Raw genomic sequence first — 12,994 nt, 5'->3', positions numbered from 1 at the left:
GGATTTTCCACAGCGCCCCATAACCTCGTCCCATTCAAACTATATCGCGTTTGGTATCATTTTAATCAGAAAAATTTCACTAATGCGCTAGTAAAAGTTTCAGTAAAAAAAAGTCAAAAATAAAAAAGTTTTATAATTGAATTAGTATTAGTCACACCGATACGTTTCGGCTCTTTCCTTTGATCATTAGACCTCTCTCTCTCTCCTTCACTGTCTGTCCCTTTCTACGTTCCTGCTTGGCTGGTCGTCGCATCCAATTCGAGATTCGACATCTCGGCTGGATACATGCAACGTCTGGTTCCCACTCTCTGTTGCATATATTCAGCTTTTACTGTATATGTAGACGCGAGGTCCCTCCATTTATTAGTTCTAATAGTACTATAGTACTTTTTTATGCAATTATGTTTCAAGGAGTTGACACAAGTAAAAAAAAAATGCAATTCCATTTAAATAAAAAGTGGATTTGCATTTTTGAGTGCATCGTTGCATTCACGGAGAAGATGAAATCACAGAAAAATAGACATTATCATACCATTGAACTTTTACATAAACAGCTTTTTCCTATCTCTTACCAAATTCAAGATATAACCCGTCAGAAATTGAATGACGTATCCTATATATTTTTATTAATTAAAAAACATTTATTTAAAGAAGTTAATAACTTTTTCTAAAAAATTTCTCAGATTGCACGTTCCTTCAGTTCTTCAGAGTAAGCATATATTTTTCAGCAGCGAGGGGTGCTACGGTGCGCTATATAAAATCCACGCGTTCAGTCAGTCAGAATTTATCGGAGCGGGACAATTCTATCATTTAGGTTGAAAGAAGGATAGCACGATCACCGTACATCTCACTCTAATCACGCGCCAATGTTTCGCTTTCGTTCTTCAGGCGTATCGTCGCGATGCCTCTGGCGAGATGAGCGTTTGAATGTGTTTGTAAAAATACTTGAAGCGCTGTTACCTTCCTAGATCGTGTTGCGCGCACGCTAGCTGAGAATTAAACCTTTCAAGTTCATACCAGACCACGCAAGTGGCTCCACTAGGCCCAACGAAAAAACTGCTGTAATACCGACGTCCCGAATCGGAGAGGTCACGTGCTGTGTCTACCCCCTTAATATGGATTAACGAGGGGAACTACCCAAGTGTTACGCTCACTTATTAATGAAACTTTGCCACCTTGTAGAGCTCGTCGCCCTGAACACGCCTATACCCCCTTTTGGGGGCAGACGGCTAATTGTTTAAAAGATATTAACAATTAAAGTTAGTTACTGCTTACATTGAGAAGCATGACAAACTAACACATATAAATGCTTAGCTCCGCGGTAAAACGCTTGACTCACAATCTAACTGTCCACGGTTCAAGTCCATGGTTCCGAACTTTTTTTTTTTCTTTCTTTTTAATGATAATTTGTCTCTTTTTGAATAACTATTACAACTGTGCTATAATCATTGCATTTATTAATAGGTAATTAATTACATGTGCTGAAATTTTTATAGAATTTAAGTTATTTTTTCTATCCAATACGTACATTAACACCCTTACCGCATTCAAAATTTACTAGCGTTTATTTGTTATTATACACACACAATTAATTTCCATAAAATACGAATATAATTTCTGTCCTATTGTTTTGGATTCTTCACTAATGTCTTCTGCGTCTTCTTCTAATGTTGTAAATATAAATTATAAATTTGCACAGTAGTATAAATGAATGTAACTAAATAAATATAATTAAATAAATTGAACTTGTAAAAACAAATAATAACAAATAAACGCTAGTAAATTTTGAATGCGGTAAGGGTGTTAATGTACGTATTGGATAGAAAAACTAACTTAAATTTTATAAAAATTTCAGCACATGTAATTAATGACCTATTAATAAATGCAATGATTATAGCACAGTTGTAATAGTTATTCAAAAAGAGACAGATTATCATTAAAAAGAAAGAAGAAAAAAGAAAAAAAAGTTGGGGGGAACCATGGACTTGAACCGTGGACAGTTAGATTGCGAGTCTAGCGTTTTACCGCGGAGCTAAGCATTTATATGTGTTAGTTTGTCATGCTTCTCAATGTAAGGAGTAACTAACTTTAATTGTTAATATCTTTTAAACAATTAGCTGTCTGCCCCCAAAAGGGGGTATAGGCGTGTTCAGGGCGACAAGCTCTACAAGGTGGCAAAGTTTCATTAATAAGTGAGTGTAACACTTGGGTAGTCGTAAGTCTCCATACACCTGTAGGGGCCTTCGCAGAAATGCGGTAAATTATGGCTCCTACTGTACCAACAGAGGATACTTGGTCTTATAGAAGAATAAAGTTTTTACGCAGGTTGATTGTTCACAAAACTAAATACTAGCCTTTTATTTAAAATCAGACAGATCAAAGATTAAACTTTTGGTTAATATTCACAGGCGTTTTTACTTATAACACTAAGTTTCACAACCCAATCTTTGGAAAACGTTACTTCTATACTCCAGGAGTGCGAGGGCAAGAGTGAGCCACGCCAAGCGTTAGCGTGGGAGGGGAAACGCATTTTCCCGCTTTCTACAATTAAAGAGAGCGCTGCGGTAGCCGGAAATGCACTTTCCGGCAGGATGGCTCACCGAAAGTAGGCGCCGCTACACGCCCTCGATCCTCGCGCCATCTAGCGGTTCTAGAAAGAAGCAAACCTTCCAACCGCGCCCTCTTTTCTAGGGTGCTCGGGGCCTGACGCCCTCGCTTCAACGCACCCCCATTTTCCCTACACTCTGTTCTTTTCCGGCTACGCGATCGGAAGTAAAAGGCACGCGTCCTTCCTACTTCCATCGCCATCTTTAATACCGCGAGTCTTTGTTCAATAAGTGTACTATTACAACATAATCGTTACAATCTTGTGTTTTATTTATTCATTGACATAAGTGTGGTGCCCGCGCAATCACACTCGCGTGGCTCCTAAATATATACAAATTATGATTATCGATATCCTCGATATCCGCAAAGTCCAACTCCATTTTGTACTTTTTTAAAAATAATTTACCACAATTAATCAAAATAAATTGTTCAACACTGTACAATAACACCTTCAAACGCGTGCTTAAGTCCTCAATATCGTCGACTTAAAAACATAACCTCAATGAAGCCAAATAAGAACTCGTTATCTACAAATAAGGCAGATTTATTCGACTATGAGCTTGTTGCTTATTCGGCGACTGTGAATCTAACCGATGTCTTAAGCATATGCTTAAGACCAGCTTAGAAATAAGTTGCGACTGTGAATACCGGCCATAAATTAATTTTTGTTTATATTTTTCAATTTCATAAAATGGATAATGGCATCGTCGCCATATTACATTTCATTCAACACTTGCACAGCCGACTCTAGTACTAGCCATGCTGAACAACGTGGCAACACCGCTCACGTGACAATCGGGAGTCCTATTTTCAAAAACAGAGTCCTGTGCTCGGAATTGTAATTAACGTCCTTTTTAATTAAAAGCTGTAGTAATATACACTATTTTGTGTTAATTATGTATAAACAATATATAAACGTTGCAACTATGGCAAATAGAAGTGATGTGGTAGTATAAAATTGTTATAAATGTGATATATATTTTGTGTACTCTCACAGTAGTTTGGTGTTGTGAAGCATGATATTTGAAATATTTACAGTGGTTTCAAGAAAATTTAGGTATGAAGCAAAATGAAACCATCTTTGGATCAAATTGAAACATTTAAGAATTGATAAACGTGTATATAAGTTAATAAAAACCTTGAAACAAGCGAAATGATTGGATCGAAACCAAAGAGGTTATGTGAAGTCCAGAGAGTGTCGGGAGTCTGACGACGTTGATTGGCTGAGAGTCTGGGAGTCCGGGAGGCAGATAAAGTAGGGTAGGTGTTGATATATTCAGACCGGACTCTCGCGGTGTTGCCATTTTTACTTCAGCACGGCTAGTACTAGAGTCGGCTGTGACACTTGCGATTACAAGCTTGCAGCTAAATTCACACGATATTGCACACATGCATACAGGCGAGGTTCGCAACACTATACTGTGCAATGCCAGCTTAGAAATAAGTTGGGACTGTAAGTACGGGCCATAAATTAATTTTTGTTTATTTGTTTATATTTTTCAATTTCATAAAATGGATAATGTTGAAAAAGTCATCGAGCTTCTACATAAGAGAAAAACCATCCGTGAAGTCCATTTCACAAATACAGAAAGACAACAAGTTGCAAAATATAATAATGTAATGGAAAGTCTACAGACTCTAAAAGGTTTACAATTTTACAATGTAACATTGTATTATTTGACTTTAAACTATATATTTGTTAATAAAATTTGTTATAGATAATAGAAATGATTGTAAAGAAAATATTAGTAAGAATCTTCTACATCTGACAACACATAAACATTCAGTATATAAACTTATTTATAATTCAGAAAATAGTGCAGGATTGCCAGTTTCTCATGACCATCATCGGTATGATAAATTCTAAAGAATATTTTTTCATACTGCAAAACATGTCTTAAAAACATGTTCTTTTAGGCAAATAATAATGCTTTTATCTGAAGGAATTGATTTTATAAATAAGTTGCAGAACATTTATAAGAATTTGGATAATGAAAATAAAGAAAATAATGCAAATTCTGCAAATCTTACTCATGATATTGTACGTTTATTTTTTGTTAATTGGGTCATAAAACAATATTTAAAATATTTATCAATGTTTTGTATATTTTTTTCCAGACATCTTGTACACGTTCTGTAGAAAGAGAGCTTTATAAAATAAAGTTACTAATTGCTGAAATACAAATATTACAGAATAATGCGGATTTATTGAATAAGTTAAAACAAGAAAATTGTTTAAATGCTAGTGGTAAGTTTAATTTTATAGTAAAAATCATTTCAAATTTTTTAAGTAAACAAAAAATAAATATAATAAAAGATTAAAGGAAATTATCTTTTTAAAATTTTAAATACATCATTTCTGAATAATATAATAATCTTATGAATAAGGTAATCATTTTTATTTCTAGATGAAGGTATGGAAATTTAAAGAGTGCTAAGTAGAACTTTAATAACAAAATTACATTTTGTTATTATAGTATTAAAAATTAATATTTTTTAATCAGAACCTTTTCTATTTGTATTTACTTGCTATTAACATAGAAAATTATTAATCATCAAACATTTGTGTGTAATTATTAATGGAGTCAATCTCATCATTGATATTTAATGTTAACATAGTTAAGTTTGGATCTATATTCTGTAATAAACATATGTTGAATAAATGTTATTTGTACAAAATTTTTTAGGACATTAAAACACTTTAATCTTTCACCATTATTTCTGAAGTAATTTGAAACTGTGACTGCACATCTGAGAACGATAATACCTCATTTTGAAAATAATACAGGGCATCTGTATCTCTTTCCGATTTCCCCTGCTCGAAGGCCAATGATACCAGTCTATCTCTGAAATGCCCATGTTTAATTTTTAAATATTTTCTTTTAAAAACATATACTTACTTCGCTACGTTGTATTTCTCGGTAGCAGTTTCTTTTTCTCTTTCCATTAATTCTTCAAATTGAATTTGTAACTGGTTAAATTTTTCCTTATTTTGGTTTTCTAAATATCTCGCTTCTTCCAAAGCTTTTAATCCTTCATTTTTTTTAGTTAAAACTAACTATAAAATTGCAAAATAATAATTGTTTAACATTTTAATGTATCAATGCTATTGTTATGATACAATTTTTATAATAAATATTACCTGTGTTAGATTTTGTAGTTCTTTAGCACGTAAAATAAGTTGATTTTCTTTATCTTGTAAAAATTGTTTACCGATATTAAATTCATTAATTTTTTTTTGCCATTTTAATTTTTCTTTGTTAGCATAAATAGTTGCTTCTTGTGCAGTTTTAATAGCAGCTTCTAACTATATGATTATAACAATATAAATCAATTTATGTTTTTATTAAATAACTATTCATAAATTTTTATTACTTAGTTGATATAACTTACATTACCTCTATTTTGGCAAATTTATGATTGCTACTTTTGAGCTTACTTAATACTTCTAATTGTGCTCTTTTTGTTGCAACTATTTCTTTTTCTTGTGCGAGTAATTGCAGTTGTTTCTCTTGTTCCTTCACCCAAGTTTCTTTTAATGTCTATAATCATTAAACAGGGTAAGTTGGAAATTGTAATACAGCTCAATAATTATTTATACTTACTAACGGTAATAAATACTTTCATGAAAATAATAAATAAATTAAATATGAGGTACTAATGATTATAATATAAAATAATTTAATATACCTGTAAATAATTTTCTTCCCACTTTACTCTTTCTCCAAATAATTCTCTTTCATGTAAAAGACTAGCTGATTTTTTGTTAAACATTTCTTGTAGTTGAGTACTTAACATGTTTTGTTTTTGAAGTTCAGTTATAAATTGTACAATGCGTGTGCTGAACTGCTCTGTTGTTTCAATAAATTTATTAAGGTATTCTTGCAAAATATCATTTTGATTTTTTAACTCAAGCTTTTGAGCTATAAGTATTACATAAAATTTAATTAAAAAATTAGTTCAGTGTTGTAACAGAAAATATAATAAAAATGATCATTATTTTTTTAATTATTACAAGTTTATCCAATAAATAGTATATTCATTTCTAATGATATCTGTTTTTAAAAATGTATTATTTATTACATATTAAAGATACCTTTTATATGATCTTCAAGAATTTTCAAAGTATTCTCTCGAAACTCAATTATTTGATTGTGTTTGATTTCTAATTTTTCCTTGTTTTCTAATATAGTTCCGATAATGCTATTAGCTTTCTGTAATATATCTTCTATGTCAGTTTTTCGATTTGTCATCGTTTCTATCATTTGATCTTCTATTTGTTTAGCTTTAGATATGCTTTCTATTATATTGAAATATTCCTTTTGCAAAAGTTTTATATTTACAGAGTGTAAGTCAGATAATTCTTTTATTTGTTGAGCATGATCATTCTGTTCAAATCAATTTAATATAGTTCTTTTTATTTCAGAAACATTTAACAGTGTAGGTGTATAAAATAAATGAAATAAAAAATGTATAAAACAAATGAAGTTAATTAAATACTTTAATAATCAGTAAAATAAAATTATCTATTATTATAGAAATCATTAAAACAATTATAAGAATAGACTCTTGATGTATTATTCATACTATAATTATAATTATACAAGTATGATTTTTTTCTGCGGTGAGTCTGGCCCCTTAGCTTTACTATTAGTATAAAATATTTAATATTGTTTAATTCTAACTTCATTCGAAACTTAGAATTTCGGTATTTTAGAGTTGTATAATTTTAGAATCTTAAAACTTTAGAATGGTGAGAAGGTCAATTTTGAGAGAAAGGGAGATATCAAATATAAAAAATGTAACCTTTAAATTATGAATTTCTTCTTTGTATTGATTTTCTATTTGTTCCTTTTCGTCCTTCAATTTTTCTAATTTTGTCATGTAGTCTGTTTCCAAACATTCTATTTCCTGCCTAGTCCTCTCTTCTGATTTCATCATTGCTTCTTTTACAAATGAAATTTGTCTCCTAAAAATTAGATTTTCTTACTTTACCTTACTTTTATTAATATATATATATAATTCTTATTATTTATATACTATATATATTATATATATGTATTTACTGATAGAATTCTGTTTGAAATGTTATTTCATCCTTGTGTCTTTCATTTACAGTGGACAACAAAACTTCTAATTTTGATTTTTCCACTTGTAACTTTTTTATTATCTTTTCCATTTCTTTTATTTCATTTGTAAATTCTTTTTCTCTACGATTTGACTCTGATGTACAACTTGCATAAACTGATGTTGTACTTGATGTAGAAATAAGCTGTGTCATCAATACCTTAAAAAAAGAAAAAATATATATCTTTATGCTCTTTCCAACTCTCTAATGCATTTTATTTAACAAACCTTACTTGAATATATTGATCAATACGTTCTTGTTGCATTTTTATTTGTTTTTCTAATGAAGCTTGCCTTTCAAATTGCAATTTTAATAAAGTATTAAATTGTTCTTCTTGATTATGGAGTATAGTATACTGAGCATTTGATACGTTATTTAATTCTTTGTTCTGTTGCGAAATCACTGTTGCAGTTTTTAGGTCATGTTCTGGTTGCTGCATATTAATAAGTGCAGTTTGTTGATTAAATTGTGTACCAAACAACATTGAAAGATGTTTTGAATGAACAGATGCAGCTTTTGAATCACTTGCATCAGATATCTTTAAATCTGTTGCACTGTTTATAGAAGTTTCAATGTTTTGCTTAGATGTAGATATTTCATCTGTTTCTTTCAGCTTTTTTTCTGATTTTCTATCTTCTAATTTTGTTGAACCACCCAACCATTCTGGCAAATTTTCTTCTGTTTTAGTACTTTGTAATTTTAAATCTTTGCTTTGCACATTTTCATTTATCATCTTAAAAAAATATAAAAATTACAAACGTCATCTGCATTATTGTAAAGACTGATAAAGATATGTTTTCTCTATATTAATAATGATTAAATATATTTACCAGTTGAAGACTTTGTTCTGGTAACAAACTAGTGGATAATAAACCTAGAGGATCATTTATAAGTTCTATATTCCTTTTACCACTTTGAGATTCTTTAGTAGAAATTTTAGTTGATTTGCTAATGGATTGAGATCTTGTGTCTGGTAAAGTACTCATAGATTGTACCATAGTGTCCGATTCCATTTTTCTAATATACTTAGGATTAACAGAATCCAGAACTATTGATGAATGAAGTTTATTTCCAGATATGTTATCTTTTAATGATAGCCTTCTTGATTTATTGTCTATTGTATCTGACTTATCAATTAAATTTGTTAAAATATCTTCATCTCTTTTAGCTATTTTTTTTAACTGTTCAGTTTTTTTTTCTGTAGTTAATTCATTTTGCAATGTACTAAAAATATCCTTAGAAACAGAGTAACTGTTTTGTCTCTGTGAAAATAACTGATTATCTTCTTGCTCAAAATTAAATTTTGATTCCAATTCATTGTTTAATTTAATACTTGTTGTAGGTATAATTGGTGTTTTGATTTTAAACAAATCTTCTGCCATGTTACTTTTACTATCAGATGAAAATAATCTCTCCTCTTTAGTAGAAGTTTCTTCATCAGATGGCAAATCAAATAAGAAGTTATCTTTGATAGAATCTATATACAAATAACATTTCATTTATTATAACTTGGGAATAGTAATATGAAAGAATTTTTTATGACAAATAAAAATACAATTATTCAAATATACATAAAAATTCTGTACCTAATTAGAAAACATTATACTAAACATCTCATTGATAGTTATATAAGTTTTTTAAATAAAAACACTGATTTTAAAATTTATAATAGTAATAATACTTTAATTAATTATAAGTTATAACTTTAATTTTATTTTTATTATAATTATATAAACACCTTTAAATATAACTTTCTTTTTCGTTTCCCCATTCATCTGCATATGAGAATCTTTAACAGTACTTGCAGTAGATTCTGATTTTTTAAATGATTCATTAAATAATTCTATGTTTAAGCTATCCATATCTTCTAATGTTTTTGTAATTATTTCTAAATTTGAAGTTCCAGTAAGATCAATCATCTAAATACATACATCAAATTTAAAAAAGTGAAACAAATATTTGTTCAATTCATATATTCAACTAAAGAAGTAATAAATACCTTTATATAAGTAAGTACATACAAATCGAATGTCTATAATTGTGTGAAAATTGTTTTAAATATCTTTATTATAAAATTAAAAATATAAACATTGCTACCAACAACTAGAAGAATTCGATTTTGTTTAATTGTATTTTATTTGAATTGTTTGGGTATTAGTAAACAGTTTCCATGGCAACTATCCATGGAATTAAATACAGTACATAACAATAAATGAATAACTAGCATAGCGTAAATAAGAAACATTTTTGTATTATTTTATATTTAAAATTATATAAAAAGTTTAAAATTCAAATTTGTTTTGATAAAAAAGTAAAAAAAAATTTATTTTATAAATAAATATTACTGAATTTATTCAAGATTTAAAAAAAGGCCCTTTATTAGGATTTTATTTGGATGTTTATTTATCTAGTTATATCAAAATGTAGTGGGGAAATAATGAATAGTAGGGGAAGTTGATGGAAACAGTTTTTTGATATCGTAGGTATGAGTTCCATGTTCGTTCAAATCGATAATACGTTACTGTTGATATTACATGAATGTTTGCACTTCAAAAGTGTATGTCTTGATCTTTTCCATTTTCAATAGATTTAAATTTTTTGCCGTATAAATCTGCAATGCAGAGTGTGATTAATTCCGTAAAAGGCACTGCGCTTGGTGTTGCTGAATACTTAACCCCTGTTTTGAAGGTAGGGTTGCACATAAATATACTGTCTTAAAAAATAATATTGTTTAAAACAATGTAATGTCATACAATGAACGTATTGTAATTATACATTATTCAGTTTCGGTTAATAGTGTGCTATTATGTTTTTATATTATAATAAATGTTGGATATAACGTTTATAAGACAATTTTGAAGTGTTAGATTTTGCAATTATTTTTTTAGCATTTTAATATAATTACAATAATGATATTAATAATAGTTCGCTCAATATTCGCTCATAATAGTGCTAAATATTGTGTTTTAAAAATTGTTTTCTACATTAGGTGATAAATGAATAACAGGAATTTTTAAAAATAAATTCATTTATTATGTATGGGCCTTTGTTTTTATGATTTCAAAATAGTATATGTGTTGCTTCTACATTATTGTTTTTAATATATTGTATAAGATGTAAATTTAATTATTTATAATCGTGTAATATATCATTTTGCATTATGTGATCTGATAATTTTTCATTTTTGAAAAATAAATATTTGTAGAAATGCGATTCTTAATATGGAATATACTCGTTATTCCATATCAAATATAATTTGTAATCTTAAAGGAAAGTAAGTTTCGAGAAACTGGAGTGTTAACACCAGAAGAGTTCGTAGCAGCAGGTGATCATTTGGTACATCATTGTCCAACATGGCAATGGGCTACTGGCGATGAAGATAGGATAAAATCGTATCTTCCTAAGAATAAACAATTTTTGCTGACTCGTAATGTTCCTTGCACTCGCAGATGTAAACAGGTATTGATTATTTATAATCACTACTTTATAATCAATGATTTATATTGTTACGTAGATACTCTAATAATAGAATATTTTAAAAACATACAAAAAATAAATTTTACATCTTTTTATTCTTATTAATATAAAAAAAGATACATATTATTTTACGTATATTTTATTAAATTAAAATATTTAGTTTTATACCAAAATTTGAAACAAATATGGTGACAAACTATTATATGTATGTATATATATATATCTATATCTATATATATATATATATTTCTGTGTTTTAATTTTAGATCGAATATAGTAAAGAACAAGAATGCATTATAGAAGCAGATGATCCAGAAGGTGGTTGGGTAGATACTCATCATTATGATACTACTCTTAGTGGAATTGAGGAAAGAGTAACAGAAATGACACTAGAAGAAACACAACTTTCTCAACCAATTGGTACAGTAGAAAATAATGAAAACGATGATGACGACGACGATGAAGATGCTGCAGATATGGAAGCTTTTGAAGTCAGTGGAATGTTAGATGAACAGGATAAGGTATTTAAAAAAAATACTTTATAATAGTTTATTCTAAACTTTGTTTTAAATTAAATAATATATCTTATACTTTACAACATTTGATTATTTAATTAAACTGAATAGTATGCAGCGGAAACTACAAAGAAACCAGTTAAGGAAAAGTGTGAGCTGTTTTCTGAAGGAGAAATTATTCATACACGTACATATGATTTATATATAACATATGATAAATATTATCAGACACCTCGATTATGGCTTTCAGGCTATGATGAGGTTTGTTTTTTATTTAATAAATTTACTTGTCAGTAATAATAGTATATGGATGTTTAATATATATATATTGTAGCTTTTAATTATAAATGAAAATTACTATTTTTAAGACACGAAGAGGTTTTCAATTTTAACGTACATTTTTTTTACATAAAAGAATCGCAAACCTTTAACAGTAGAAGAAATGTATGAAGATGTTAGTCAAGATCATGCCAAAAAGACTGTTACCATGGAAATTCATCCTCATATGCCTGGACCCCCTATGGCCTCCGTTCATCCTTGCAGGTAATTTAATGTAAATAAATTAGTTTTAAAGCAAACATTAGTGCCGAAATAATTAAAATAAAATTACAGACATGCTGAGGTAATGAAAAAGATCATTGAAACAGTAATGGAAGGTGGTCGTGAGCTTGGAGTACACATGTATTTAATAATATTCCTTAAATTTGTGCAATCTGTAATTCCTACAATTGAATATGATTATACACAAAATTTTATGCTAACTGCCTCTGGCTAGGAGTTTTATAAATTTTCATTGTACTTTAAGAATAATCGTGATTTTAGTTTTTAAATATAAAATAAAAAACAAAACTTCAGGAACTGTGAAGCGTATAACAATAAATGCGTTTAAATTCAGATAATTGTCATGTTTATATTCTTGTGTGATACTTAAATAGAAAATTGGATTAAACACACTCTTTAGTGTTAAAAAAACTTTTTCATAATTGATATCAATTGGTTTTCTTTAAAGATATACCAACTACTTAATATTTTATAGAATTCAAATTATTCAGTTGCAATCTTTTAAAAAATGAGCTAGTTCAACTTTTAGGCTTAGGTTACATTGGTAAAATAAGTATACAGTAAATACTCGATAAGTGTTCAGAATTTGGGACCGGCAAGGAACATTTAGCGAACAGAAGATTCGATTCTGCTAACCGTTTGTATTTTGCCGACGTCGACGAACGTAGAAAGAGATAGTTTGATAAAGAAGAAAGAGGGACTGAGA

General features: G+C 28.9%; 3 protein-coding genes across 8 annotated transcripts; 2 read left to right on the top strand and 1 right to left on the bottom strand.

Moving 5' to 3' along the window:
- Positions 1-3,016: 3,016 nt before the first annotated feature.
- On the top strand, positions 3,017-5,157 carry LOC117600768 (uncharacterized). 3 transcript variants are annotated; one of them, XM_034316637.2, is made up of 6 exons: positions 3,017-3,247; positions 4,139-4,252; positions 4,326-4,458; positions 4,525-4,648; positions 4,726-4,855; positions 5,016-5,157. In XM_034316637.2, exons 1-6 carry the CDS (start codon positions 3,214-3,216, stop codon positions 5,033-5,035), a joined length of 555 nt encoding a protein of 184 aa, XP_034172528.2. In that variant the 5' UTR covers positions 3,017-3,213; the 3' UTR covers positions 5,036-5,157. The 3 variants fall into 3 exon arrangements, with proteins under 3 accessions (XP_034172528.2, XP_034172527.1, XP_034172529.1); XM_034316636.2 differs by lacking the exon at positions 3,017-3,247 and adding an exon at positions 3,881-4,060; XM_034316638.2 differs by lacking the exon at positions 3,017-3,247 and having other exon boundaries at positions 3,910-4,252.
- Positions 5,106-9,956, bottom strand: twy (fas-binding factor 1 twitchy). 3 transcript variants are annotated; one of them, XM_034316630.2, is made up of 13 exons: positions 9,735-9,956; positions 9,474-9,654; positions 8,566-9,212; positions 7,968-8,468; positions 7,674-7,894; positions 7,414-7,576; positions 6,704-6,995; positions 6,298-6,530; positions 6,006-6,149; positions 5,750-5,914; positions 5,508-5,665; positions 5,321-5,453; positions 5,106-5,245 (listed from the first exon to the last, which is right to left on the bottom strand). In XM_034316630.2, the coding sequence occupies exons 2-13, from the start codon at positions 9,652-9,654 to the stop codon at positions 5,156-5,158; spliced, it is 2,928 nt and encodes a 975-aa protein (XP_034172521.2). In that variant the 5' UTR covers positions 9,735-9,956; the 3' UTR covers positions 5,106-5,155. The 3 variants fall into 3 exon arrangements, with proteins under 3 accessions (XP_034172521.2, XP_034172522.2, XP_034172523.2); XM_034316631.2 differs by lacking the exon at positions 9,474-9,654 and having other exon boundaries at positions 9,735-9,800; XM_034316632.2 differs by lacking the exons at positions 5,106-5,245; positions 5,321-5,453; positions 5,508-5,665 and having other exon boundaries at positions 5,774-5,914; positions 6,001-6,149.
- Positions 9,957-10,090: 134 nt separating this feature from the next.
- On the top strand, positions 10,091-12,615 carry Atg3 (Autophagy-related protein 3). Of its 2 annotated transcripts, XM_034316633.2 has the most exons (7): positions 10,091-10,218; positions 10,323-10,423; positions 11,006-11,194; positions 11,479-11,733; positions 11,839-11,988; positions 12,143-12,270; positions 12,340-12,611. In XM_034316633.2, the coding sequence occupies exons 2-7, from the start codon at positions 10,352-10,354 to the stop codon at positions 12,500-12,502; spliced, it is 957 nt and encodes a 318-aa protein (XP_034172524.1). In that variant the 5' UTR covers positions 10,091-10,218; positions 10,323-10,351; the 3' UTR covers positions 12,503-12,611. The 2 variants fall into 2 exon arrangements, with proteins under 2 accessions (XP_034172524.1, XP_034172525.1); XM_034316634.2 differs by lacking the exon at positions 11,839-11,988 and having other exon boundaries at positions 10,126-10,423; positions 12,340-12,615.
- Positions 12,616-12,994: the final 379 nt, after the last annotated feature.

This window comes from Osmia lignaria, chromosome 16 (assembly GCF_051020975.1).
Source record: "Osmia lignaria lignaria isolate PbOS001 chromosome 16, iyOsmLign1, whole genome shotgun sequence".
NCBI classification, from domain to species: domain Eukaryota; kingdom Metazoa; phylum Arthropoda; class Insecta; order Hymenoptera; family Megachilidae; genus Osmia; species Osmia lignaria.
Note: the sequence above shows the minus strand (reverse complement) of the source record. Positions and strands in the feature narration are given on the sequence as shown.